The sequence below is a fragment of the Python bivittatus genome, unplaced genomic scaffold, assembly GCF_059951505.1.
Source record: "Python bivittatus isolate LINGU-HERP-01145 unplaced genomic scaffold, Pbiv_v1 ctg000080_np1212, whole genome shotgun sequence".
NCBI lineage: Eukaryota > Metazoa > Chordata > Lepidosauria > Squamata > Pythonidae > Python > Python bivittatus.
In genome coordinates this window covers 74,767,261-74,795,087 of record NW_028277035.1, presented here as the reverse complement: position 1 = coordinate 74,795,087, position 27,827 = coordinate 74,767,261, and the positions used below count along the sequence as shown (strand labels likewise).

At 37.7% G+C, this 27,827-nt stretch overlaps 2 protein-coding genes across 3 annotated transcripts in view; both read left to right on the top strand.

Annotated features, from left to right (window-relative positions):
• Nucleotides 1-17,060, top strand: part of GXYLT2 (glucoside xylosyltransferase 2) — a 41,359-nt gene extending 24,299 nt beyond the window's left edge. Inside the window, exons 4-7 of the mRNA XM_088134337.1 lie at nt 4,621-4,872; nt 6,186-6,309; nt 6,754-6,926; nt 9,486-17,060. Of these exons, the coding sequence (XP_087990463.1) occupies nt 4,621-4,872; nt 6,186-6,309; nt 6,754-6,926; nt 9,486-9,668 (732 nt within the window). The 3' untranslated portion in view covers nt 9,669-17,060. The remainder of the gene's footprint in view (nt 1-4,620; nt 4,873-6,185; nt 6,310-6,753; nt 6,927-9,485) is intronic.
• Nucleotides 17,061-22,630: 5,570 nt separating this feature from the next.
• The window catches only part of PPP4R2 (protein phosphatase 4 regulatory subunit 2), a 29,233-nt gene continuing 24,036 nt past the window's right edge, over nt 22,631-27,827 (top strand). Inside the window, exons 1-2 of one of the 2 annotated variants that reach the window (XM_007438555.4) lie at nt 22,631-22,976; nt 23,697-23,778. In XM_007438555.4, the coding sequence (XP_007438617.1) occupies nt 22,943-22,976; nt 23,697-23,778 (116 nt within the window). In that variant the 5' untranslated portion in view covers nt 22,631-22,942. Of the gene's footprint in view, nt 22,977-23,696; nt 23,779-27,827 lie in introns of those variants that run through there. The other variant, XM_025173413.2, reaches the window with a different exon arrangement.

Here is a 27,827-nt window from a genome sequence, read left to right as displayed (position 1 = left end):
ATCTACTTCTGCTTCATTGACTATGCAAAAGCCTTTGATTGTGTGGATCACAACAAACTCTGGCAAATTCTTAAAGAGATGGGAGTACCAGACCACCTTACCTGTCTCCTGAGAAATCTGTATGCGGGCCAAGAAGCAACAGTTAGAACTGGTCATGGAACAACCGATTGGTTCAAAATAGGGAAAGGTGTACAACAAGACTGTATACTGTCACCCTGCTTATTTAACCTATATGCAGAGTACATCATGAGAAATGCCAGGCTGGAAGAATCACAAGCCGGAATTAAGATTGCAGGGAGAATCATCAACAACCTCAGATATGCGGACGATACCACCCTAATGGCAGAAAGTGAAGAAGAACTAAAGAGCCTCTTGATGAGGGTGAAAGAGGAGAGTGCAAAAGCTGGCTTGAAACTCAACATTAAAAAAACTAAGATCATGGCATTTGGACCCATCAATTCCTGGCAAATAGAAGGGGTAGCAATGGAAGCAGTAACAGACTTCATTTATTTGGGCTCCAAGATTACCGCAGACGGAGACTGCAGCCATGAAATTAAAAGACACTTGCTCCTTGGGAGGAAAGCTATGGCAAGCCTAGATAGCATATTAAAAAGCAGAGACGTCACCTTGCCGACAAAGATCCGCATAGTCAAAGCTATGGTTTTTCCAGTAGTAACGTATGGCTGTGAGATCTGGACCATAAAGAAGGCTGAGCGCCGAAGAATTGATGCCTTTGAACTGTGGTGATGGAGAAAACTCTTGAGAGTCCCCTGGACTGCTAGGAGGTCAAACCAGTCAATCTTAAAGGAAATCAACCCTGATTGCTCATTGGAAGGATCGATAATGAAGCTCAAATTCAGATACTTTGGTCACCTAATGTGAAGAGAGATCTCTTTGGAGAAGACCCTGATGCTGGGAAAGATTGAAGACAAAAGGAGAAGAGGACAGCAGAGGATGAGATGGTTAGATAGCATCACTGAAGCAATGAGCATGAAACTGAGCAAACTCAGGGAGGCAGTGAAGGACAGGAAGGCCTGGCGCAATATGGTTCATGGGGTCACGAAGAGTCGGACACGACTTAACAACTAAACAACAACAACAACAAATAAGAAATATTACACTAATTTTTAAGCTTGTTAGCTGAAGCATCACTGGCATTCAAAATTGTGTAGCACTTAGCGTTGCATGACTCAAAAATTCTGTTCTGTGCTGTACAATAGAATATATATATATATATATATATATATATATATATATATATATATATTTGAAAGTGTACACTTTAAGAATAAGTTTGTTTCCTTTATTCAAGTCAGTCTATTAGCCTCATGTGCATACCTCAAGGCAAAACAAGATTGAATAAGATGGAACAGTCAGTTACATACTGTAGCTATTTTCACTGTTGCATCCAGGAAGGTAAAGAGATCTGTCCTGTCCAAGTTTGTCCCTCTGATAATTTTTTCAGTATTTTTATTTTAAAAAATAGAACATTGACCAAGCCTACCGCTATAGACCTGTGAATTCTGTACCTTACTGGCAGATGCTCTGTCTTGCTCTCTCAGCTAGCAAAGTGGCAGGATTACTCACGATACCTGCATTTTCAGATATAATACTTAGGTGAAACTATACTAGCTATTCCTAGAAGGTATCTTGAGAGAGTAGGTAGATGTGTATATGCAATAAAATTAGAAAGTGACAACTGTCATTCTTAGCAGGAGATATTGTCTTCAAGAACTGTAGCATCTAGTTGCTGCTTCAATCCATGTCATTATACCATTTAGGCTTGCCACTTCTTATTTCAATGTACTGCTCCTTTTCAGTTAATAGGAATCACAGTTCATGCTGTCACCCCGTATATACTTTAATAAAGTGCTGTTCATGTTCTGACACACATAATATGTTAGTTTCTTGCTGACTTGCAACACAATCTGCTTTTTGTTTTGGAACTCTTCAGCAATTCTGCTTATTTATTAGTGGCAGTTTTATATTGTACTTTAGCCAAAAAGGCTCCTAGAGTGACTAATGTATAACCAGTAATACAAGACAGTCTGTGCCTTGGTTCCTGTCCCATCCCCCTTTTTATTTCATATTGCAGCAGCTTTGCAGTATGAAATAAAAGGGAAAAGAGAAATGGGAGAGAAACAAAATGAAGGTATTTTTCATGTTATTGAGGCTTTGGGCAAGCTTTGGGGGCTATGTTTCAGGGAAAAGGTGGGGGGGGCTTTTGTTTTGGATTTTGCCTTAGGCTTCTAAGGCAAAATAGGAATCTTAAGCCCAATGGAGGCTTCATATACCTTCTTTAGTCCTTATTTTTAATGAAAAAAAAAAAAGAAACTCAGTAGAGTGGCAAATCAAACCTAGTGAATACTTATGTTCCTGTTAAAGACATAAAAGGGTTATCTTTTGATTAAGTGACAAGAATCTTAAGTAGTCCTAGGATTACTTAGTAGATCATCAGGATCTGTGAACATCTTGTCTAAATAATCACTTTATACAAACCGATGAAAGATACACCCAAAAATGATCATTTGGTTCAGTTTACCCTGACTATTTCACTTGTCAGTTTTGACAATAAGATTATGCTCACCTAACTACCCAAGACAGAAAATGTATTAAAAAATTGAGTTTTTGAGACCTCAAGGCTTGCGAAAGGGAAGTTGATTCAGACTTAGCTTTTAAGAGTTTTCTTTATTGCCTATGTTCCGTGAATGTCTTTTTAACGTGGCAGCTAAGCTTATACATCTGAATACATTCCATTGTTATTGCCAGCCTAAAGATATGCCTGGTTTTATGCGTTACATTTGTAGCTTACCCATGCTGCAAAAAGAGCAGGGACATAGGTGGGGCTCTACCCCCACCTTTCTGTTTGCAAATTAGGGTAGCAATGTGTAGGAGATTTTTCCAAAGGTGGATTTGCAGAGGCAGAATTTCACTGTGGTGGCCCATTCATGCTATAGCACTGGCAAATTTAATTAGAGAGTTGTTTGGGAATGAAGACAAACAAAGTGAGTTTCCTCTAAGATTAGAGGGGAGATAAAGTAGGAAGGAGGCGCCCTACATTTGTGCAAAACCTCAAATCCACTCTGCTGCGTTGTATAAAATTACTGAAATTAGGGATAGATTTATAAAGAACCAGATGGCCACAAGAGGGCGTGTGGCAAACAAGAATTAACAGCCTGATTATCATTCATCCTTTTGATATATTGTTATCAATATAATTAGTAAATCAGTATCTTACATGACAATTCTTTCCAGCAGTTCAAGGTGGCAAAAGGCCACAGCTCAATCACAGAGCACCCAGCATGCATGATGAAGGTTTGAAATTCAGATCTTGATCCTTCATTTGTTACAGGAAGGGATCTGCAGCAGCATCATATGCTAATAAAGCAACCTTCCCCCACCTGCTGCCTTCCAGGTGTGCCAAGCCTTAGCTCTCACCTTCTCCAGATGATGTTGGGGGAGGTTGAGACTTAGTAACATATGGATAAGGCAGAGGGTTTAAAAGCAGAATGTGATAGTTGTAAGGAGATTAAGAGAAAGAAAGGGTCAGGCTCAGTCCAAGAACAGCAAGTTCATCCAAATTCAGTTCTTTTATTGCTTACACCATATAAACAGAATCTTGCCAGACTAAATCTGTACTACTGCAACTAGTGGATATACCCTGGGAGATTCCAGGGAGTGGCTATCCTGAACCTCTTATGCTTCCCACGCTCCAGCTCCCACTGTGTTGTCTTTTGTCTCTCTGCCCTTCCTGGAATGCACCCCCTCCTTCCTGATAACCTTGCTGTCCACTGCAGTCCACCACATCACCCCCTACCCACCCTTCGTAGATACATTCTGTCACAGGAAGAAACAAATTGAGAATTTAGAGATGGAGTGCAGATATTATTGCTTACAGTATGTCAGAACAAGGGGGCATAACAGGATCTTGAAGTTTGTCTGTCAACCTGTGCTGGATGGGAACATAGGTTGTTCCTTATGAAATTAACACAGGGAGCATTTACTATGCTTGGCTCCTAGATAACTGGCTGGAGCTGAATAATTGGTAAGGAAAAAGTTGTGGACTGTGTGCCTTCATAAACTCTCTAACACTTGATATGGCTTAAAACTTGAGCAGATAAAAACTTGGTTCATCTTTGAGCCCTCTAAAACAATGCAAAAGTAGGGGGTGTTGGCAAATAAGAAGGGAAAACATTGATTGCCATTCAAAGAAGAATTGGATTTTTCTCTAAAGCAGGCAATGAACTCCCCTTGCAGGTTAATAACTAACAATTTTAAATCCAATTTTTTTTGTAAACTCTGGTGTTGGGAAGTGACTTCCCTAATACTAAAAGGAAAATGAAGCTGATGCGTTTGGCTTTTTTTGCAAAAAAAAAAAAAAAAAGTGCAAACTCCTGATCAGCGTCTGACCTTCCTTCCCCTCCCTCTCCTATTCCTCTTGCCTTCGTTCCTGCCTACTTGACCCTGAGGTATTGTGCCAGCATCTCTTTATTTGGACAGAAAGGCAGGTCAAAGGTATTGCCTTGTGACTGGTACATATCCATATTGTGAGTCATTAATACATTTATTTTTGTCTTCCTGTGTATATGGCTTTCTCAATGGTCTGGGCTTTTTCCAAAGATGATTTTAAAGGATGTGGATTCCCTTCTGTATGTGGACACAGATGTCCTATTCCTGCGACCCATTGATGACATTTGGGGCTTTCTGAGAACTTTCAATGCCACCCAGCTGGCTGCAATGGCACCGGAACATGAAATACCAAAGATTGGCTGGTATAGTCGGTTTGCTCGCCACCCATATTATGGAACCACTGGGGTCAATTCTGGTGTCATGCTAATGAATTTAACCCGAATAAGAAATACCCAGTTCAAGGTAAGGAGAGCATTTATTTATTTTGGGAAGAAAATCTTTGTTGGGGTAGCGTTGGTTTTTAATCCATTTCTTGTTAGTTGTGTAAAACTTTGACAGATCATGGAGTTTAGCTTCTTTTTGTACAGATGGCATTGACATGATGAAAACATAGCCTGGACTATGTTTTTTTGAGAAATGTGCATTCACCACATGGATCAATAAGTATTCACATTGGTTCAAAGACACATTCTTTCACTAAAGAATGGTTAACTTGGGCAGACTCTTTGTTATGTGAAAAGATCATCACTGTAGGCCTTCAAGTGCTTCTACACAAAAGATTGCCACTCTAAGAATATTATCAGTTCAGCCAGTCTTCCCCAGCCTGGTACCCTTCAGATATGTTAGACTTCAGCTCCCATAATCCCTAATCAGCACATCCAGTGGAGAAGAATGATATAGTGTTTGTCAAGCAGAATACTGGGGGTGACATGTTCTGCTTATCTCTGCTCAGGTCATGAAGAAATTAGACAGTATACATACCAAAATATTCCAGAATCCTAAAATATAGTGTCAATACCAAGATGTATGTTGCACCAATCTCTGTGTAGTATGAATCTCTACTATAACCCAGTTCTAAATCTTATTTAGCCCATTCTGATCTATTCTGATTGGCAGCTACTTGCTAGCATTACAAACAGCAGTTTTTCCTCCTCCTTGCCATCTGGTTCCTTCAGTTGGGTTGAACTTGCTCTTTCTGCATGCAAACTGTACTTTAAGGCTAACATCTCTTCCTATGAAACTTTTGTGATATGGCAGAGCCCCACTGGAAATTATTTTGCAGTGAATAGGAACTAGCTGCTAACCCTCCTTTTTATTACCATACTGTGTCCTGAAGAACTGTCAGGGGTGGGGCGGGGGGGAGGAGTGTGTTAACATTAAAGTTACGGAATTTAAAGGGTAGGATGAGTATATTAGGGTCAAACTATGTCACTGTGTTTTTATTACAAAAATGGATACTACTGAGGAGCACCTAGAATAAATTGTACTGCTGAGTATGTTTAGGTTTGACAGGCAATCACCAGTGTGGAATCACTGTGAAGAAAATACTTACATTGCATGCATAGATCAGTTTGTCATGATAGAATCCTTGTTGGCATATTTATCCTATGCTACGAGAAATGATGACAGGCCCATCTTGTTGAAAGCAACTCTTTTCATGATGTTTGGTTACTGATCCCAACTAGATGGTGCACCATGGCTATGGTTTCTTCCTTCTCTGATTGTAAATTTGTGATTACAACTACTTTATCAAACGTTTTATCTCTCTATTTCAGAACAACTTGATTCCAACAGGCTTGAGGTGGGAAGAGATGTTGTACCCTTTATACCAAAAGTATAAAAATTACATTACATGGGGAGACCAGGACTTGCTCAATATTATTTTTTATTTCAATCCAGGTATATAGTTTATAAGTATGTATGATAGAAATTGTAATATAATTATACCACTATTTTAAACTTTGAATATATAATAATAATAAAAAAATAAATGTAGAATCTCCCAGTATGAGTGTTACATTATTGTTTCCTTATGCCATAATGTGTTTTTACATCTTTTTCCAGTGATTGGAAGTTTCCGCATTTTGCTAATTCTACTGGTTTTCTTCCCTCAAAAACCATAATGCTGATTGGAGCAATCATAAAAAAAAAAATCAGAATTATATATACAAATGTTTATTTGTAATTTATCTTATTTTTATTATAAAGTTTAGGTTTTTCTGATTTCTTTCCAGGTCTTGTATTTAAAGGTGATTCCTAGACACAATTCTGTTCTGGAATATTTTTTCTCTGCCTTTAGTAATTTTTCAGTTTTATATATATATTTATTTTGCTTCCTTTTAGAATGCCTCTACCTCTTTCCTTGTCAATGGAATTATCGACCAGATCACTGCATGTATGGCAGTAACTGCAAAGGAGCAGAAGAAGAAGGCATTTCAATTCTGCATGGGAATCGGGGTGTCTATCATGATGATAAACAGCCTACTTTCAAAGCACTCTATGAAGTGATACGTGATGTAAGTGTTTTGTCAAAAAGCAAGTTCTTACATAAAATAAGGCTATAGGTAGTCTTTGCTTAATGATCATTTGTTTAACAACGGTTCAAAGTTACAACAGCCTCGGAAAGAGTGCTTTACAACCTGTACTCGCACTTACTACCGTCGCAAACTATTGCACCATCCCACACGTGATCGTGATTTGCAACCTTTTTTACGATGGTCGTTAAGTGCATCACCACGGCCATTAAGTGAATCACATGGCTGTTAAGTGAATCACGTGGTCATTAAGCAAATTCCGGCAAAAATGTCCTTGGGGTAGCTGCAGTCATTTAACAATGTGATTTGCTTAACGACCATTGTAAAAATGGTCATAAAATTGGGTCTGGTAACATGGCGACTCACTTAACGACCACCCTGCTTAATGACCAATTTTCTGGTCCCTACTGTGGTCATTAAGCAAGGACTACCTGTACAATGTATAGTAAAAGGGATGGTTTTTATTGTTTCAGCAATCCTGCAAGGTACAGTAGGTTAAGAGATCCTGACTTACTCAAAATTTCCCAGTGAATTTCATACTTGAATGGACATTTGAATCTAGGTCTTCCTGATCCTGTTCTACGATTCTATCCACAATATCACATTTGTTCTCAGAGAGTTTGGAAATGTTCTTGTTGCAGTACAATGTAAGACCCATAAGATTCAACTTCTTGAGCCAGATTCAGAATCAAGAGTCCCAATTCAGTTTATCCCAATTTTCAAATCAAAGTTTGTTTGAGGTGGTGCCTTTCTGCCCTAATGCTTAAATATGTGGTGACAGAGAAGGAGGAAAAAGAATTGGATGATAATGATATCCAGTAGTTAGGATTAGAATAATATATGAGATTACTAAAGACTAGGATTAGGAGATGTAATAAATAGGGGTCAGACTATGTATTCTGTATTGGTGCCAAGCAGGAGAAGGTGATGAAACATATATTGTGAGACAAACACCACCTCTTATGTGCTTGCTTACATCATGCCATCATAACACACATTTTGGCATTTTGGTGGCTAGCTGCAGACATTGGTGTGTGCATATAGTTGGCAGTCTCTACAGCAGTGTTCCCCAAGCTGGCATTCTTCAGATGAGTTGGGGCTACAATGGTTAATAATTACAGCCAGCCTTGTTCATTCATGTTGCCAAGGAATTCTATTAGCAGCCATCCTCACACTTATGGAAAAAGATATTTCAGTGTTTTAGACAGCAGATAAAGGCCATTGCCTACTCTAAAGAAGCATTGTTGGTTAGAATTAGATAGTGGTTTAGTAGACCAATGGCATGACCAGTGATAAAAGGGTAGCTTTACAATCAAGGGCCACATTTTGAAGTCTGTAGGAGTCATGGCAGTGAGACAGTGCCATCCTTGAGGGGGGCAGGGCTACAAAGTTCTTTTTGTCTTTTGAGATTTTTGTTACTGTTTGTGTATTTTAGGTTTTAGTCTTATTTTTAAAAGAATGGACTAAATGCACTATAAATTACGTGGCAATTTAATGTTGGAATATCCTGGAGGTTAACAAAAATATTTGCAGAACAAATGTAGTATAGTTTGTTATAATCATACAATAACAAATGCTAGAAGTGCATAATAAAGAAGGAAGATTCTACCACATGCGGTAGTTATGTAAAAAACAAAATCCAAACAAAAAGATCTTGGAAGGAAATACACCAAAACATTCAGAAATTTTTAAAAATAAAATTTGAATTGAAACCTCAAATATTTTTTTAGAAATAATTCCAGAGAGCATAAATGAAAAGTATCACAATCTATTCAAATACATGCTGACAATGACGTGACTGAATAAGGCACAACATTGGGAAAGTAAAACTCTGCCAATAATACAAGAACAGGAGACCAAAATCAGAATATGCAGCAATGGAAACACTGACTGCATGTTCATAAGAAAAGTTTAAACAAATTCAAGCAGGAATGGCTCCCTTCCATACAATACATCAGGGTTCCTCAACCTGAGCAACTTTAAGATGGGTGGACTTCAACTCCCAGAATTCCCTAGCTAGCCATGCTGCTTAAAGTTGCTCAGGTTGAGGAACCCTGTAATACATCACAAAGCAAGTCAGGTTTAGATATTTGGAATACAGTTTTTAAGAAAAAGAGTTAAGAGATCAATTAAAAATATCAGATGAAAAGATTTAAATAAATATAAGCAACAATCCCCAGTATTTCAAGAAAAGTAGAAATACTTAAATTGTGATCAGTGGCTAGGAATGTTAGCAGGGAAAAGAAAAACGAGCTATCAAAAGTTCCTCCTTATTATGTTTTTATGTGGGTTTTTTTTGTAATTTACTCTGTTCTGGTATTTCACTTTTTATATTTATAATCTTTATTTTTTACTATCAGCTTGAAGATGTAAAGTCACTAAATGTTATAATAAAGTTTCATATTCATTTTTTTAAAAATAAAAGTGCAAAGGACATATAGTCTGTGGTTGCTCACTCCTGGTTTAAAGTATCAATCGTGAACCAAGGATTTAAGGTTGTTTATTCCATTTTTATAACTTTTTATGCTTTTTTCTCTTTAGTTTTCCTTTGAAGACAATCTCTTCCAATCAATATATTATCCTCTCCAGACCAAGTTCCTCAACACTGTACACACTTTATGTGGGCGAATTCCACAAGTTTTTCTGAAACAAATTGAGAGAACCATGAAGAAGGTCTATGAAAGTCAAGTGATTGTCAACATTGGAGGCAATTTCAGATTATAATCATAGCAATATATTTTGATAGAGCTTTTGTCTCCCACCACTTCCCACCCTGGGGCCTATGAACTGAAAGTTCTGTGATGGTTTTAGCTACAGTTCTATAAACAGGTACCTGGGAGTAAGATCCATGAAACTTAGTAAGACTTATTTCTGACTAGACATGTATAGGATTGCATTAAATCAGTTGCTGCTTAAACAAAATTACCAGGCTCTCATTTAATTATAAGAGTGCCCATTAATTAGTTTGATGGTGGCTATGGCTATGGTTTAAATTCTGGAAAAAAAGAAAAAAAATTACTGTTGCAGATAAGCCCAGGAAAATGAATATTTTGAAATTGATAGACACAGATAAAGTGAGAATATCTCTGTAATTCTGTGATAGGGCTGCTGACCTCTTACAGATATTTCTTGTACTGGAAAGTAATTGTGCTGATAATACTTAATGATGTAACTTAAGTTTTACAGTGGCAGAGGGGTGGATTGTACAATTCATCATTCATTGCATGTTGTTGCTTGGATGCTTTGCTTCCTGATGTTAGTAACTTTTTGGATTTTGGTATTTCCACACTAGCAACTGGGGTTATCAAACCTAGAGTAGAAGATGTTTATCTATTTTTAAAAAATCATCAGTTAGCCAAGTACCACTAGAACCAACCACAAAAAACAGATTCTTCTCTCTGGAATCTGTGTATCACATATATATGATGTGGTGAACCTGCATTGAGCCTCAGCTGGAAAGTTTCCAAAGCTGAAACAGATTTTCCACAGAAAGCTTGCTTCCACTGTACATTCTCACAGTTCCTTCTTGGATGTTATAGTGAGAAGCCATGTGGAGAACATTTTTGCATAGAACAATTCATTAATGCTGAGGATTTTTTCTATATTTTATTTTATTTTATTTCTGAATTTTCTTATTTTGGAATGGGGAAAGAAGGCTTTTTGCATGCCTTTCTTTCCTAACAAATTAAGGCTTGTGGTAGCATAGGTGCCTTCTCAAAAATTTCCTTTAATCCATTCTATGCCTAAACAGGTCCTGTTGGGTTTTCCTCTTTCTTTCCTTTCACCAATTCACTGTGACTGCCCAGTTTTGGTACTATACAGTTGTCTTCTTGAGATGAACCTATTCTATTCAGCTATTTCAGAAGGGGAAATTGACCTTCCCCTCTGCCTCCATTCATGACATATGATTCACCAACAGGATGTTACTAATCTTAAGACCATTCCCTTTAGGACAACACTGAAGACTTCTATCTCCTGCATCTAGAGATTCTGCAGATTAAATCTCTTGTGTTGTATCAGGGTCTTGATTGCTTGCCAGATTGATATCAAGACCATAATTTTTCTCTGTCACTTTACAGGACTGGTGAACCTCATACCCTTAGACTGTTTCCAGCAGATTGCAGTTACAGCCAGAGCTCATTATCCATCAAGGATATTATGCTCCTCATGATCCTAAATAGTTCATGCCTTGCTTTCAGTGTACCCATGTGGTGGATTATTCAGGTTTAGTGAACAGGATTCCACCTCTGAGACCAACCAGAGTCATCAGACTTCTATGATGGTTTAGTCTTGACAATCACATATTTTCCAATGGCATTTTCTATTTCTTCTGCTATCATTTTCAAACCATATGTGAATTCTGTTTCAGCAAATCCAACTGTGCCAAACAAACAGTACTGTTACAACATGAAGGACTGTCAGCCTTGCAAAGTAGTCCAGACAAGAAACTCACCCAGATGAACTAATTCTACTTAATTGTAAGGTTACATTAACAGAATTTTGCAAGTTTGAATGTATACTTATCTGCTGTCACCTTTACAGCCCAAGAAACTAGGAAAGGTCTCTTCTGAGATGTTTCCCATGCCCACATTCCAGCTGTGGGCTAAGCTGCCTCTTATCCAACTATTACCTAGTCTGTGGTTCTTCCCCCTGTCTCCCAAGGTCATTCCCACATACCATTACAAGGATCTTAACCAGTCTCTTCCATGTTGGTCATGATGTATTAGAACTTCAGCAATCCTTCTTCGAAACTGCTGTTTGTTCCTCTAACTGATCTTCTAGAAGAAGATCAGATGGCCGTCTCTTTTTCAGAAGAAATCCAGCTTCATACTGGTGTTTGCATGACCGCATCACTAGATTTTGAAGTTCACAAAAGCAATATGAACTCTAAATAGCCTGGTTTTCAAATCAGTCCATTCATATACCTTTGATGCAATAACTAAACATCTCTTGAATACTCTCTTTACATTTGTAAATGGGAAAAAAAAAAATTCTTTGCCCCCCCCGCCCCCCTTTCCAGATCATTGGGAAATGTGTATAAAGTTTAGGATGATTGTTGCCATTTTATGTTTTGTCATCCCTGTGAAGTCTTTAATTGTTGTGGTGGCTTGGAAATGGCAGCTCTGATGGCCAGGAATGGGAGAAAATTAGATTTGAAGGCCAAGTGCACTTATTCTTCTACTGATTTGTCTACTGTGAAGCATATACGAGGCTGGCAAATTGGTGACATCTCTCCTACACATTTAACAGTTGTTGTTTTTTTTTAATGTATTAGACACCTTAGGCTACACCGCAAGTTCTAAGAAAGATTGGTTTATGTTCTTTTAATGTTCAGCTAAAGGAGATCTCTTAGTTCCAGAGCCCCCAAACTTTGCAATTTCCATCTTCTTCTAACAAAGTGATATTTGTTCCCTTACACTGTAGCATACTTCCAATATTATCCCAAATAACCTTTTTAAAAAATGATTATAAGTCATGGCATTTGTGACAAATGGCTACCTGCTGTCTTTATAGTCATCTCAGAAATAAGACCATATAGTTTGTAAAAATGTTTTAAATTGAAGGCAGTCTGAGAAATTTGAACTGTGCTGCTGCTTTCCATTATATGCAAAGCAATAATGTCATGCCATAGAGAATTTACAGGCTGAGATCACCTGCGCATAGCCTTCACTTCTGTTATGCCTGATGTCTCTTTCCAAACCCCATGAGATACAGTTATATTTGAAAATGTATTATATATTCCAGCATGAATTTATGTAGTCACAGTGATTTTGGTCACAAGGACCATGACAGAAGATCCTCTTCCATGCACAAAACTTCTAAATGCTGCACATTAAGCATATTTACTGCAGTCTCTCTCTGTCTCTTCTTTCTCTCGTTCTCCCTCCCTCTCTCTCTCTCTCTCTCCCTCTCTCTCTCTCTCTCTCCCTCTCTCATGGTAACCTAAATCTGTTAACTAGTCTTCATATATCCAAGGTATGTATGAGTAGGAATTAACAATGCAGTAAAGTTAGCCAAGCTATATTCCTAGGCTGCCAGTGTGTGTCTTAATTTAAAAAAAAATGATTATGTTTGTAAGAATGTATTCAGATCTGTAGAATGTGAGAAAGACATTTTCAGAATCATGTGGTCATCTGAATCATATACACAGCCCAATGAATAGGTTTTGGGGGTGGGAATGGGTTTATATAGTTTCACCATCCTTACTAACAGATAGTAGTACTTAACAAAAAATTGGTTTCCTAATCAGAGGCAATAAAAATAGGTGAACCAGCTTGCAGCGTTGAGGTTCCATTCAACTTCCCAAAGACTTAAGTATGGAACCCAAGCCCTTCCAAATGTGGTCACTGAATTCTGTTGTTTAATAATACAGAAGGGGAAGAATATTACATATGCGGATAATATTTTCTGTTTTTAACTAATTTAAATGTAGATGTACTTTTAATCCCATCCTTGCTCACTTTGGGAATCGTGATTCAGAGATGGTCTTGCCCTAAAAAAGATTCTTAAGTAATGCAGCAGCACTTGTGGACAATAAATAAGTGTAGTGATGGTGCATTGTCTGACAATTTGAGGTGTTTCCACTGAGTACTATCTAGTCCCACAATTGTACAATCTTTATTAACCACTTGAGGGTAGTGAGATGAAGGATAATTTTTTTTGTCTTTGCTAATGTTTACATGATGAAAACAACAGCTATCATTGGTGCCATTTCTTTACAACTGGTGGAAGGACTGTATATAATAAACCAAGTAGATTCTTGTCTTAAACATGTTTTAGCTAGTTGTTAAGGTGACATTCCCTGCTTGCATGATGTAGCATTGAGTTGGCTTTACTATCTCAGCAAACTTTAACATATCCATTGTGTCCTCTGACATCATTGCTACAACTGATTAAAACAGTTATTCTTTTCAACATCACCCTACATTGTTGTTCAACATAGAATTGCAAATAATAATTCATTCCTGAGTGAAAATGCAGAAGGATATATTTGACCGGAATGTGATTTTTGTCATTTTGCCTGTAGAACCCACTTTTCGCATTGAGCGGTACAATTTGTTCTGGGTAGCCCTTCTCTGTCTCTAATATTCATGTAATAAGAACTTAAGGGGCAATCATATTTCTCATTATATTACTCTCTGAGGCAGTTTTTAAGCTGCTTCTTTCTTTACATTCTTGAAAATGTCTGCTAAAATGTAGGACAGAATTTATGGGACCTTACACATTGAACAAAACTTCACCTTGGTAATAGGGTAGTCTACATAGGTGAATTTGATGATAGCTTAACATGGCCTATTATGATTGCAACCTGAATTGTGGAATGGAGGCATATGAGAAAGTGAGCTAAGAGATCAGCCATTAAAAGAAAGCCTGATTGGATCTGTAGGTGTCACCCTATGAATAAATTAAGTGAACTTGAAACTGGTACTATAATAATGCCAAAATAGTTTGTCTGATGCTAGTGCTCCTTAAAGAGTAACAGCAAAATGGAAAGAGGTAACACCATGCCAAATCCTTTTTTGTGGATTTGTATGATTTTTGTATGTCACAAGGTCTGAACTTACTTCGCCTTTGCACCTATTTTTAAAATTGAAAGCCCACCTGGTTTTAACTTAACTGCATAAAAGTTCAGAATACCTTTGCTGGCAATTATTAAAAAGAGATGGTAGATCTTTTTTTCATGATAAGTATTTAAAAATCAAATAAATCTGGAAGAAGAAGAAGAGCTAAATACTTATTTTATAACAGATGTAATATTCAAAGGATGAAAAGACCTAATATAATCTGTCCAAAAGACAGAACCTTGAAAATTCCCTATAATAGAAAATTGATAAAATTTTGAAGAGTGAGTTTGTCCATTTTTCACATGGTGAAATATAGCCTTGGTTTAGTCGCTGCTTTGTTAAGTATCCGTTCATGTGCAGAATCCCAGCTGTCCCGTAAGACGTTTGAAAATCTAATGTTGCATGATTAATATGCAAGAGGGTTTTTTAAAGTGATGTCTGATATAGTATTTTGATTCTAGAACAGATTCAGAATTTGAACACCTCAATTTCTCAAATACAATGTCTAACATCTTCTGTGTGACAGTCCAGACCATATCCATTTCTCAAAGAAAACTGAAAAATACTTGATGCACCCGAAAACTCTTGAGGTTTGCTATATATTGAGACAACATTGCTGTAGTGGTTTTCTCTGCAGGGAAAATAATGTAAAATATGTAGTAGGAATTTTGCTCCACTTGAACCTACCATTAGATCTCAGCTAGTTTAGTAGATGTATTAGAAACTGAACTCAAACCCTAGAGACAAGGACAGGAGTGAAAGTTTAGCTCAAAGTCTACAACTTGATACTGGTGTGCTCTCAGAGCATTTTTAAAAAATCATTTTTGTGAATGCAAGTTTCTTTTCAGAAATTGAGTTCCAATTATACTTTTATAGTAAACTAAATAGTATGATTTTGAACATAAAGAAGGAAGCAAGTAACTATTGTTGGAGAAAGTATTATCTCTGCAATATTTTGATATGTTTACAAAAGTTGTAATGTTGCTTTATATTTTGGTTTGTTCTTTTAAAAAAAACAAGCAAACCTAAGAAAAAATATTTTGTATACCTCCTCTTGATTTATAAAGGATTTGATTCACTAACAGAGTTTCTGCACAGTATTAATAGACTTATGGAAGGAAAAAGATCAGTATGCATTGTGTTCTTGGGCATATTGTTGGGGGAATACATTGCAAATCTCTTAAGAAAAAATTTAAAACAATTATATACATATATTTACTGTATAAACGCTTAACTCGTTTAACCGCATAGCTTGCAATTTTCAGCACATTTCATATTACAGTTTTAACAATAATTCATTTTTCAATATGTTATTAATATATGCAAAATACTAATTACTGATTTTTTTAAAAAAAATAGTCATTACATTACAAGATATGGGACATATATAAATATTTACTCCATCTTCCTCATCTGTATGCTGTGTTATTTTCTAAATTAGGATACTAGAAGGGTATTTTCCACTTACTGTGATTCAGTAGAAAGACTGCCATCATGATAACTGAACCAAGGTAAACTAAAATCACAAGATTGGAGAGAAACAAGGGTGAATTTATAACCTTGTTTTAATAGTTCTGTGGTGAAACTATACTTCAATCTCTAACTGCCTCATAATTGCTTCTTAACTATTTCTGGTTCTCGGCTCAGTGTGCATTAAATTTCGTAAGTAACTGAATGGCAAACACTCACTTAAATAATGAACTATAGGTTAATAATAAATTATGTATATTTGTAATTAAAAGGAGAGTAGATATGTTGATGAACTGTGACAAGTCCCAGTCCTAAACTTCAATCCTAAGTAAACTTCCATCAGCATAATATGCTTCAATTTACCTATAGTTGATTGATCCTTTGCAGACCTAGCCAAACCTATCTATGCCTGTTGATTTTAAGGTTGAATGTATCAAAATTCTTTGCAGTGTCAAGCTGAAAGTACACTTGATTTCAGTAGCTGCCAGATTATTATGTCAGAAGGCTTGAAGATTCAAAGCTCAAGATATCCTGTTGAGTAGCTCTTCAAATATGTATGAATTTCACCTTGATCTGGAAGACATTTGTCCTATAGTAAAATTGCTTTAGTTTATCAGACTAGTATTTTTACAATTTTCCAGAATTCCAGGGACTCTCCAGAATATTGATACAACTTTCTTAAACACTCATTCTCCCCTCCTTTTTTTTTTTTCTGGATCCAGTCATAGTCTATGAAACATTGATTTTTGAGCACAAAGAAGCCTCTTGATGAGATGTAAAATAAAGGTTTTGATCTCCATCCCCTTCTAAAGTTAGTTGATAATTGTGTACCTATATGTTTGTATGTAATGACTGTTGCAGATTTCCATTTAAGTGTAAAGTGAAAAATGGATGTATTTTTGCATTAGTTTATCTCTGTGTGGAATTGCAATCAATGTCATGTCACTTTACTATCTTGTATATTTCTGTTTGACAAGTGCACTGAATATTTATGGCTCCTAAGGAAGCAATTATAGTGCATTTAAATTCATTTATAATTTTAGACTTATCATGTAAATAAATCAATTTTGAGCAAATATTATATCTGAGTAGCCTCTATTTTTCTAGAACAAATTAACAGATGTGTTCAATCTTGTGTACATGCACAGAAAACATACCCTTGTTCTAGCTATGAATAATTTCTCTGGCAAAATTATGGTTGGTTTTGCATAAAAATATTAAGCATGCTTTCTGTAGCAGATTTAAGCAAGCTGGCTATTTGAGAATCTAAACAAGTGGATCACAAAAAAGGATAAAACAAAAAGAATGTAAAAGACAGAAGGCACAATGCGACAAGCTTCTGTTATCCTTTATCTTAAACTGAATAGATAGATGTGAAACAATCATGACACATAATGGTGTGGGTCTTCCGGGCTGTGTGGCCGTGGTCTTGAAGTTTTATTTCCTAACGTTTCGCCAGCACCTGTGACCGGCATCTTCAGAATACAGGAGCACAGACAGGAGCAGTTCTCTCTGTGCCCAGGGTGATCAAGGAACTCAGCTCAACCGCCAGGACATGTGAACAGTTCACACAATGAACTTGCTAATCACCCCCAGCAGCCCCTCCTTAACAATTCAATAGAAGAAAAAACCCTGCCTAATCCTCAGGAAGATACACACAGATGCTGACACCAAAACAAGCAGCCACTCAGTAACTCAACCCCCCACACACACCCAATCCCCCCTTCCCCCCCCCTCAGATCTCTATAAATACCCACAAAAGGGTCACATCACCCTGGGCAACTAAATGTAGTTGTAATAAGAGATTTAAAAAAAAAAAACTGCTCTCCGGAAAGGTGATTAAATGCATTCAATAAATACTGTACGAAATTGTTGTGTATCAGTAAGTAACAGTGTATCAGTAAGATATTAGATGTTTCCCGAAACAGCTACAGTATCTGGAGAATTTGTTGAATTGAAAGTTAGTTGCATGGCTGCAAGTCATCTTAAAAATCCAAACTGCAGAATGGGAACAGTAAAAGTTTTTGATAGCCATTGTGATATTAACATCCCTGCTGCCTTATTCACCTTCCCAATATGGATCAAGGAAAGTAACTGGGTCTTAAAAAGTGGTTGTTCCACAGTGGTTGGATTTATTTTTTCCCAGTTCAGGCCATGAATCTGATTCTTTGTTCCAGGCACGTTGCAAAGGTGGAAGTGCCCAGTCTTTTCAAATAACCCAAAGGTTGTTTGTGATTGGATCTTACTGTCATTGTTTTATTATTGGTTCGCATTTCATGTTCTTAATGCAGAGAACTGCAATTACAGGACAGTTTATAAACACAATAAATAATTAAATAACATTTCAGGAAGGATTTTGGAAAGGAAGACGGAGGTAGTTGGGAATTGTAGAGAGCAGTTTCCACCTCAGTGCCCAAGTCCGTTGGGAGCAGATTATGCTACCTCTTTTCTTGATCCAAAACATCAAATATGAGAAGCACTCAATTTTAACAGCAACAACAGGAAGGCTCAACTTGTGCATTGCACAAGCCATAGCATGGTTTAGTTTTGGTTTAGTTTGTTTCGTAGACCCAGACAGTGTGATTTATAACCAATGATTGTTACTGTGCAGATTGAGCCAACTGATATTCAAAAACCATTTTAAAATCTTGGTGTGGTATGTGCACCCAGTCAAAAGTGTCCCTTATTTATGGTTGCAAATCTGAATAGGACTTAAAATATTGGTAGGTATAAATTCTGTTGGTTACATAGACCTTTGGATTTAGAATCCAAAGAAAGCATTTGCATGAAATCATAGCTGTCTTAATTGTTTTTCTTAAACAGCAGTTTCTACTGTTGCATTGCATAACCTACTTACTTTGTTTAAAAAATAAAGATTTGGGAGAGGTCTGTGATGCTATATCTGTACTAAATTCTCACCCAAACTACTACAGATCTTTGATACACTAATGCTCTACAATTCTTTTTTTATATCCTGGAAGACAGTTGTTTCCTATTGTTACTGGACACTGAGACATAATGTGCAAAACCACCAGGAAGAATTGTTAAAGATGGATGAGTGTTGTCATTTCTTTCATGGAATGACAAATTGGCTCTGCCATTCTGAAAATTGCAAAGAAAGAAGAGAGAAAAAATTCTCTATGAGCCTCAGGGCTGTTTTAGAAGTTATTTCCTTTTAAATGTTATGGTAATAATGGGTAAGATATTCAGTAGACGATGGGTGTCTTCTCAGGAGGTTCTTTCTAACTGTATCCAGAGCTACTCTGAAATATACAGTATTAACACTTCAAGGACAATCAGATGTTTTCTCCAATAGTACTACTGCTGTAAGAAATAACAGGAGGAATGGATAATACTGAACAGTGGAAGAGCAAAGGAACAGGTATACCTCAAGCTGGTGTTTAAAAGAAGTCATTTATTATGTAAAGACTTCCAAATGCATGGGCTTTAATCTGGTACCAAAGAAAAGAAAAGTGACAACACTTAGCTCTTTAGAAAGGCTTTTGGTCAAAAGAAATTGGGAAATCTTTAAATGATAAATCTTCCATGGATGTTTTTAGTATATCTTTGCTCAATCTGATGCTCTCTTAGGTGTTGAACCACAATTTCAATTGTCTGCTGTCAGATACTGACAGCTGTAACACAGCAGAAGCAGGAGGCCCAGGATTGAAGGGAAGACAATTATACAGGAACACCTAAGGCCCAAACTACATGTAATATGTTGTTAATTGTGATTATGCAATTAATGTGCATGGTTTATAACCACAGCATGTTCAGATTTTACTTTAAAATAAAGAAGACACAGAGGTTAAGTTCCTCTCTACCCCATTATGTATATTCCGCTGTGATTTTTTAGGTTACTTGCTCCCTCATCTGCAGTTCAATAAATTATAGAGCTATAATTCTAAAGGAAACAATCTAGTTCTTGTACATGCTGAATACATATACATTCGTTTCAACAAAATAGCTATAGATGACTACAGCTCAAAGGTAATTAATTCATTAGTAGAAACAAAGCAACTATAAGGCACATGTGTTACACCTTCTACTGATCATAGTTCAGCCAATTATATTCTGCTGATGTGTTAAATGGACTAATGAACAGTATACAATTATTTGAAAATAGACTTATATGTTCATAGCTGATCCTCATTCTGTAAATAAGCAGTATGATGGGCCAGGTATATTTTTCTTAAATATCTGCCTTGCTTCCAATCTATTCTCTCTCCAAAAGTTTAAAGTCTTATAAAAAGCTTTAACACCTTTTTCAGATGACTAGAACTCATTATTATGCTCTTACCTCTAAAGATTTGCTCCACACATGACAGCAGAAATAAAAATTAAGGCTCTGTGTGAATTCTGTTTTTCCCCGTTCTTCTTGTTCCTGTTTTGGAGTAACAATTCCACCCCCAGTGAACACAGGAGGCAAACATTCTTCCTTAAAAGGGAGCAGGTCATCTTAAAAAGAGGTGCTGGGTGGCATTCAGCCAACGCAATAAGAAAAGCAAAATATTTATTTTTTGCTGGCCAAGTTGTTTTGTATAGACTTGAACATAAGCTCCCACTAATGTCTGGTCAGACTCAAGAGGGACTTTTCTCTAGCAGCATTCCTGGCATTTCCTCTGCTATTTCATCTTCTTTACTGAGATCCTCAGTAAACCAAGAATTAGCAGTAGATCTGGGCACAGGGAGAAGCCACTCAACTGAATCCAGTCCCAAGCCCCAGATGCAATATTGTTCCAATGAACAACTAGACTTTCAACCAAACTGCCTGCCAGATCCCTGGAAATTCCCTGAGCCTTCTGAAAATCCATAGGATCCATTAGGCACCTGAGGCAGACCAATCTAATGGGTACTTCCCCACTGTCAAGGGAGTCATTACACCCAACTCCATAGCAAAGACAGTGATCAGTGAGAAGGGGCAAAGTTCAGCACTCCCTACTTTCAGATTATGTGCAGTCTGCCCTGAGAGAGACCAGAAATGGTGACTTTCCAGTGTGTCAAGCCCTCAATAAGTAGGGTCAGGTTCATGGTTGTCATGGTGGCCATGAACTCCTGGACTGCTCCAGACCCCTCAATGAAGAAAGGCAAGTTGAAGCCCCCCAGTATTTCATTTCTAACCTAGCAATCATGTCAAGCAATCCTGGCAGGGCTGCCACAGTGCAGTGGTGCAAAGGTACACAAGGATCATGCCCAACTGGCTTCTCTGGTCCAAACACACAAATAAGGTCTCACCCCCAGCTATTTCCTGGGTAGCACCACTAGATGCCAACAGTCTCATGGATGACAACAGCTACATCTTTCCCCTGTCCAGAGACCATGGCTGATGTCAAACCCAAAACCCTGGCAAATTTCTGAAAGGAGAACCCCTCCTTTTCCCACCCAAGTCTCAGTAATACATGCCGAGTCTGACCTCTCATCCAAAATTAAGTCATGGATGAAGAATTTCTTATTACAGAAAGATCTGGCATTTAAGAGCAGTAGCTGAAACTCCTGGGCCTGAGGACCTGGAATCCTGGCATCCAAAATGAGGTAAGAGAGCTGGAAGGAGGATTGCCTCTAGATACCAAACCATCCTTCCCCAAGGGCGGCCTCCCATTTCCGCCTCCCATTTTCTTTCCCCACCACAACCAAGATCCTAGCCTGGGTGTCCTCGGAGCAGCCACTCTCCAAGAAGCGGACAAAAACAGAATTGGATTTAATTGTTTTAATTTGATTAAGTCCTGTTAGATTTAAAATTATTTGCAATTGGTTAAAATAACATAAAAAACAAGAATGGCATGGTTGTTCTTCATGTATCCAATCATCTCCCTCCTGTGTGACCTTTAAGCGACTTATGGAAGACTTTGTTGGATTGCAGGTTTCCCAGCTTTAACAGGTTACTGATATGGCAGCTCTGACCTCCTACAACTTTGCTGGGTCTGTGACTTCCAGAACTCTCTTAACCACCACCATACTGGCTGGGAATTCTGAGTGTTGTAGTCCTAGCACACTAATTTCAAGGACAGCATAACTATTCCATTGAATCTGGTGCTCTGACAACGTGTGGAACTTGACCTCCCATATCGCTTGTCTGCATTGTGACAGGTGAAGCCCAAAACCTTTGGAAGGCACCCAATGAAGGGAGGCTAGTCCCTCAAATACATGGTATGTCTCTCTTCTAATAAAGCCTTCTACACCAAGTCGCTGCAGAGAAAGTCATTTCTGTCTACAGAAGAGGGAAGAAAAGGGTCGAGTGGAAATTAACAGGAACCTCCCAGGCGGATGACTACCTTAAAGCAGTGTTTCTCAACCTCAGCAACTTTAAGATGGGCGGACTTCAACTCCCAGAAATCCCCCAGCCAGCATGCTTAAAGTTGCTGAGGTTGAGAACCATTGCCCTAAACGCTCGCCTAAAAGATTCAACGTGCGAACGCCTGGATCCCGCTCGCGTCCAACCGTCCCTCAATCCCCTTGCAATTCAGAAACAGCAGAAAAGCCGACTCCGAACGAACGGAGACCGAGCCCCTACCGGCCGCGTAAGCGGGTTCGGCGCCGCTCCGTTTCGGCGCCGAATCAGCCCGCCGCCGGTCTCCCGCTGAGCGGGGGTGACGTCATCCCCGACGGTCCCGCCCTCCTCCACGGGCGCGCCCCCGTGCCGGCGGGAACAGGAGAGGCAGGAGTCGGTGTGCTTGCGAGAGGAGTCGGGAGCGCGCACGGCGACGGCTTAGGCGCCATGTTGGAAGGCTGCTGAGCCCGGCCGCCGGGGTTTCACTGTTACTTTCTTTCTCTCTCCGTCTCTCTCTCTCTCTCTGTCTCCCCCTCTCTCTCTGTCTCCCCCTCTCTCTTTCTCCTTCCCCCTCTCTCTCTCCCCGGTGGTGTGGCCGCGCCTGAGCTCCCTTCGTTGCGCGGCTGCCTGTTTCCTGTGAGAGCCCGGGGGGCAGGAGGAGGAAGAGGAGGCAGCGGCGGCGGCGGCGGCGGATCATGGATATCGAGAGGCTACAGGAGGCACTGAAAGGTGGCGGCTGTGGGTGAATTGGGGAGAGGGGGAGGGGTTACCCCGAGGTCACGGGGAAGGGGGAGAGACGAGCCCCCGACCTTGGGAGGCGGAAGAGGAGGCCTGGCCCTAACCCGGCTTGGAAAGGAAGTGCATTCTCTTGGAGAGGGGGAGAGAAGCGGCTGAGGGATCCCACTCCTGTTCCCGCCAGAGTCTGGGCTGCTCTGCTTTCTGGGGCCTTACTTTGCGCTTCCCAAAATGTGTAGTGAGGATGGTGGCACGGGGGCCATCGCCACCCCAGTATTTCTCTCCTGGTGCTCTCGCTTTTCCCTTAAAAGGGCCTTTGAAGTTCCTTCCCCAAGGTTACTTGTACTTTCCCCGCATATGATAGTCTGGGTGTCCTTCTGTCCCACTTCCTGCTACTTATTTCCTTCCCTACCCTGCCCCTCACACCCCCACCCCAAGAAATTACCAGGGAGCATGGGTGTGTTTCACCTTGGTGTCAGCTTGAGGCAGGTATTTACGGTATTGCAGAGGGTGAAAAAGAAACTAAAAATTAGCTTCCAAATTCATTTTGAGTGTCTTCTGAAGTTTGTAAGCTCCTTAAATGAAGTGTATGTGTGTGTGAAAAACAGTTGCTATTTAGATTGTGGGGCAGGAGGTGGAGTTGAGACAATACTTAATTCACAAGGTATGCTTTTACATTTTTTCCCCCTTCTGTTTCTCCTGTCATTTCTACAGATTTTGAGAAGAGGGGGAAAAAGGAAGTCTGTCCAATATTGGATCAGTTTCTTTGCCATGTCGCCAAGACTGGAGAGACAATGTAAGTGATTTTAATTTTACTGATAGCCTTGTCTGTGTTCTTGAATAAATTAGAAAGTTATTCCAAATTAAGAACCAAGAAATTAAGAGTTTCTTATGTTTTACTGTTCAGATAACTTTGTTTCAATTAACTGTTAAGTTGCTGTACTTAATTGTTTATGAAAGTTGCGGTACTTAATAGTATAGCTCTTTTCAGAGTTGCTTTCATTTTTAATCTGATTTAAAACATTAAATTTAACATTAAATGCTTTTAATGTTAAACATTAAAATGCTTTTCGCCTGCATTTCAGATAATTTTGGTCCCTTTTAAGTAACATTTTAAAAAAAGCTTTATGTGGCAATCAGTTTTTAGAGTTGAGAGTTAAAGTTCAGATGTTGAGTCAGACTATTGCTACATTTTGCAGTGCTTGTGTGAAAATGTACACTGATGTGATATTGGACAAAGATTGGATTTTGATTCTCTAGTATAAAATGCTAGTTTTCTTACATAAGAGTAATTGTACAGATCTACAGCAGAGAAGTTTTATGGAAACTCTGGTTTGATAGCATTATATAAATATGTGTACAATTAAAGTCCAAAGTTTGAGTTGGTGACCTCTTAATTATCAGCAATGAGGAAAGCCCATTTTGACCTCCCAGCCTTCACAGAATCATTTTAATGCTAATTTATTATGATATCACACACCTTGGTAGTGGCTGACTTTTTTAATGGATTCTGTTGAATCTCCCAAAAAGCTTACAGCATACTGTACCATGACTTACATCTTTTTAACTTGGTGCCATGCTTGCCACATCAGTTTCAAGAACTTGTGAGGGAAACTTTGGGTGGCTCCCATTTTACAGTATATGGGTGATGAAGAATCATAGAACACTGAAAAAAATATAGCTTCAATTTGGCTTTATTGGCTGTAGTCTGGGGTGAGGGCAGGAGTTAACCTGTTACATGAAACCGCCTGTTTTTATTAAAAAAAAAAAGTTTGAAATTCTGTTGCTCATACAATTTGGGTCTGACATTAGAGAACATGAGTATATGTGATTTGATTATTTTTTAGAGCTGTTTGATTGGTCCATGTGTTGTTAAGACAATGTTATCATTTTACAAAGCGCTTTACAAAGTATTAGCAATGCTTATTGCTAAGTAAGTGAGATGCAGTGGGGAATATTTTGGGAAAGAAAGTGAGATGTAGTGGAGAATGAGTAGTTTATTTCAGTTTCTCATACTAAGGTATAATAGGAAATGGAGAGTGCTGTGCCAGATGCTTCATGGAAAATACAAGTATAGATTTGAACTGAAGAGATAAGAGGCACAATAGGAATGTAGTGCATATAAGAGCTGAAGAATGAGAAGACATAGCTGTGACAGATTTTGAAGATAAGGATAGGAAGTATACGCTGGATGCAGGAACAAACAGAAAGCAAGCATAGGGATTTGTTGAACAGTTCAGAATAATGAGAAAGGAGATGTGATTCTGTGAGTACATCTAAATCAATCAAGTTTACTGTCTGGACTGGTAGTGGATATCCAGGGTTTACAGTAGTGTATTAATGTGATAATAATGTGCCTTATGAATCTGGGACCTTTAGCTTGCAAAATCTTTTATAAACTGCGCTATAGCACTTTTCTAGAATAGAAGCGATCAAACTGCAATTATTAAACATGGCTGGATTTTACTTGTTTTACTTGTTTGAAATAATCTCTAGTACTTCTCTGACTATCTTATTGATTCATTATTTACTAGGGAGGAGAAAGATTTTCAGTGTGTATAAATAATGCTCATATTCTTGTTCCTAACTTACCATAGTGAAGGAGAATAACGCCAATATAAATGTTTCCGCAAGAATATCTGTTTATTTCAGTGAATGTTGTTCTTACATAGTATCTCTCTATCTTACAAGGAAGAATAAATATTCTTTCCTTTGTGATACTATTTAAAAAAAAAACAGATGTCCACGCATGCTACAGTTATTTCAATCAAAATGTTCCACTTAGTAATAAAAAAGTTGTTTCTGATTTTTCCTATTATATACTAAATCTAAATTATAGTATGTAGTTGGCATATGACTACTGTTTACTGGCAGTGTCAGCCTAAACATGAAGTTTTTTGTTCTTGTCAACCTTGCAAGGTGGAATTTGGAAATGTAGGGCCTGTAATCAAGTTAATCCAATATCTGTAATAGTTTTTGTTGATATGTATTGTAATGAATTGTATTTTGCTCTTCTGTAACTTGATTACTTAGATATATGTTTATCTAAGACATTATATATGTCTTAATGCGAAATATTCTTTGTTTTGTCTTGGGGCTTATACTTATCCCCAGCTATTTTGGCTTTTGAAAATGCATATCTAGTATTTTGATTTTTTGTATCTATAGACTTTATTTTATATAAAATTTTAGGAATTTATTTTTAGAATTACTGCAAACATCTAAATAAATATTAAAAATAAGCAACATTACAGAAGCATTTTTATTTTAAAAAAATGGTTGTGTGTGTGTGTTTTATGTGAATTAAGCATCTCCAAACAAGATGTTAATCTTGTATTTGAAAAAGTACATAGGAATATACTGGACAGGGGAAAATATTTTGAATGCTTAGAAGATATATATTAATAAATAATATATTTTTACAATAAAAAGTAATATGTTGTAATTGTTAGGAATATAAAATATAGAAATTAGCAATGATTCTTTGTTACAGTAAATTGAACTAACTGTTCAGAGGTGGCTCTCTCCTTAATCTTTTAGAATGGTTTTTTAAAATATTGTTCACTCTTTTTAAAATAGTTGTATATAGTTCTGATAGCTTGCGCTATTAAGTCTGGATTTCTAAAATTACTTGGAGACAGATGCTGGAAGTAGAAAAGAACTGCTTACAGTTGCATTTTTACTTTGTCTGACTGAGGTGCTTCTAGATTTTAAGGCATGGTTTCTTTGTGTAATTGTATTTTAGATTACAGAATTTAATAAATATGCTTTAGCTAAAGCAGTGTCCTATGTTTTGCATGTATAGCCAGGCCACATAAGGGTTCTTCAGTTGCACAACTACAAGCATTTTTACTATTTTCAGAAAGTATAATGTTTAGATTATAAGTGATTTTTTAATAGTTTCAGTATCTGTGGCATCTTGTATTGTGTATAGTGGAAAGGAATTGTGTGTTGAGTCTTTAGAGGTAGGTTTTAAAATTCCTAATTGTTTTGTTTCTGTAGCTACAATTATGAGAGAGCATTTGTGAATCCTCTAGAACTATCTGTAATTTTGCAATACACTGCCATATAGTGTGATCAGAGTTTCATCCAAGTCCTTTTAATATGTAGTACTGTATCATAACTTTATTGGACACATTGAGTCAATGTTCACTGTCTTGTTAAGAAAAATATGTGAATCTCAGGATAATCAGCTCCCTTAAAAGGGTAAGTTGACTCAGATGTTCCAGTCAATGAGATTATAATCATTGAGACCTTTGCCTTAAAAATATAATAACAACCACACATATAGGTTGCCAACATTGGAATCTGCTTTTCAAGATACAAGTTTGGGAAAGTGAATAATTCCCTAATCAGAAGAGATCTCTGTGCACCTCTGATAAAGGTTGTTGATGCTCATGAGCCTGGAAAGGGCTACAAAACCATTGCCAAAGACTTTGGCCTCAATCTGTTGTCAGGCAAATGATGTACTAATGAAGAAAACCCAATAACATTCTTACTCTTCCCTCCCATGAGTGATTATCCAACAAAAATCACCCCAAGACTAAGGCATATAATCTGAGAAGTTGCAAAGGATGTAGAGATCACTATTGCACTATTTATGAATTCTGTATAATAAAACACTGAACAAGAGCTGTCAAGCAGAACAATTAGGGCATATCATTCTATTTTTCAGGAAAACTCAATGAAGTGGTGGATTCAAATTGAAAATATTCTGTATTTGGATAAACACCTAAGCTCTATTTTCTTCCTACCAAAAGATATTTATAAAATGAATATGTTTGCAAATTTACACAAGTCGTGATCCAGTTGTGTAGGAAGAGATACTCAACACTTATACTGGGT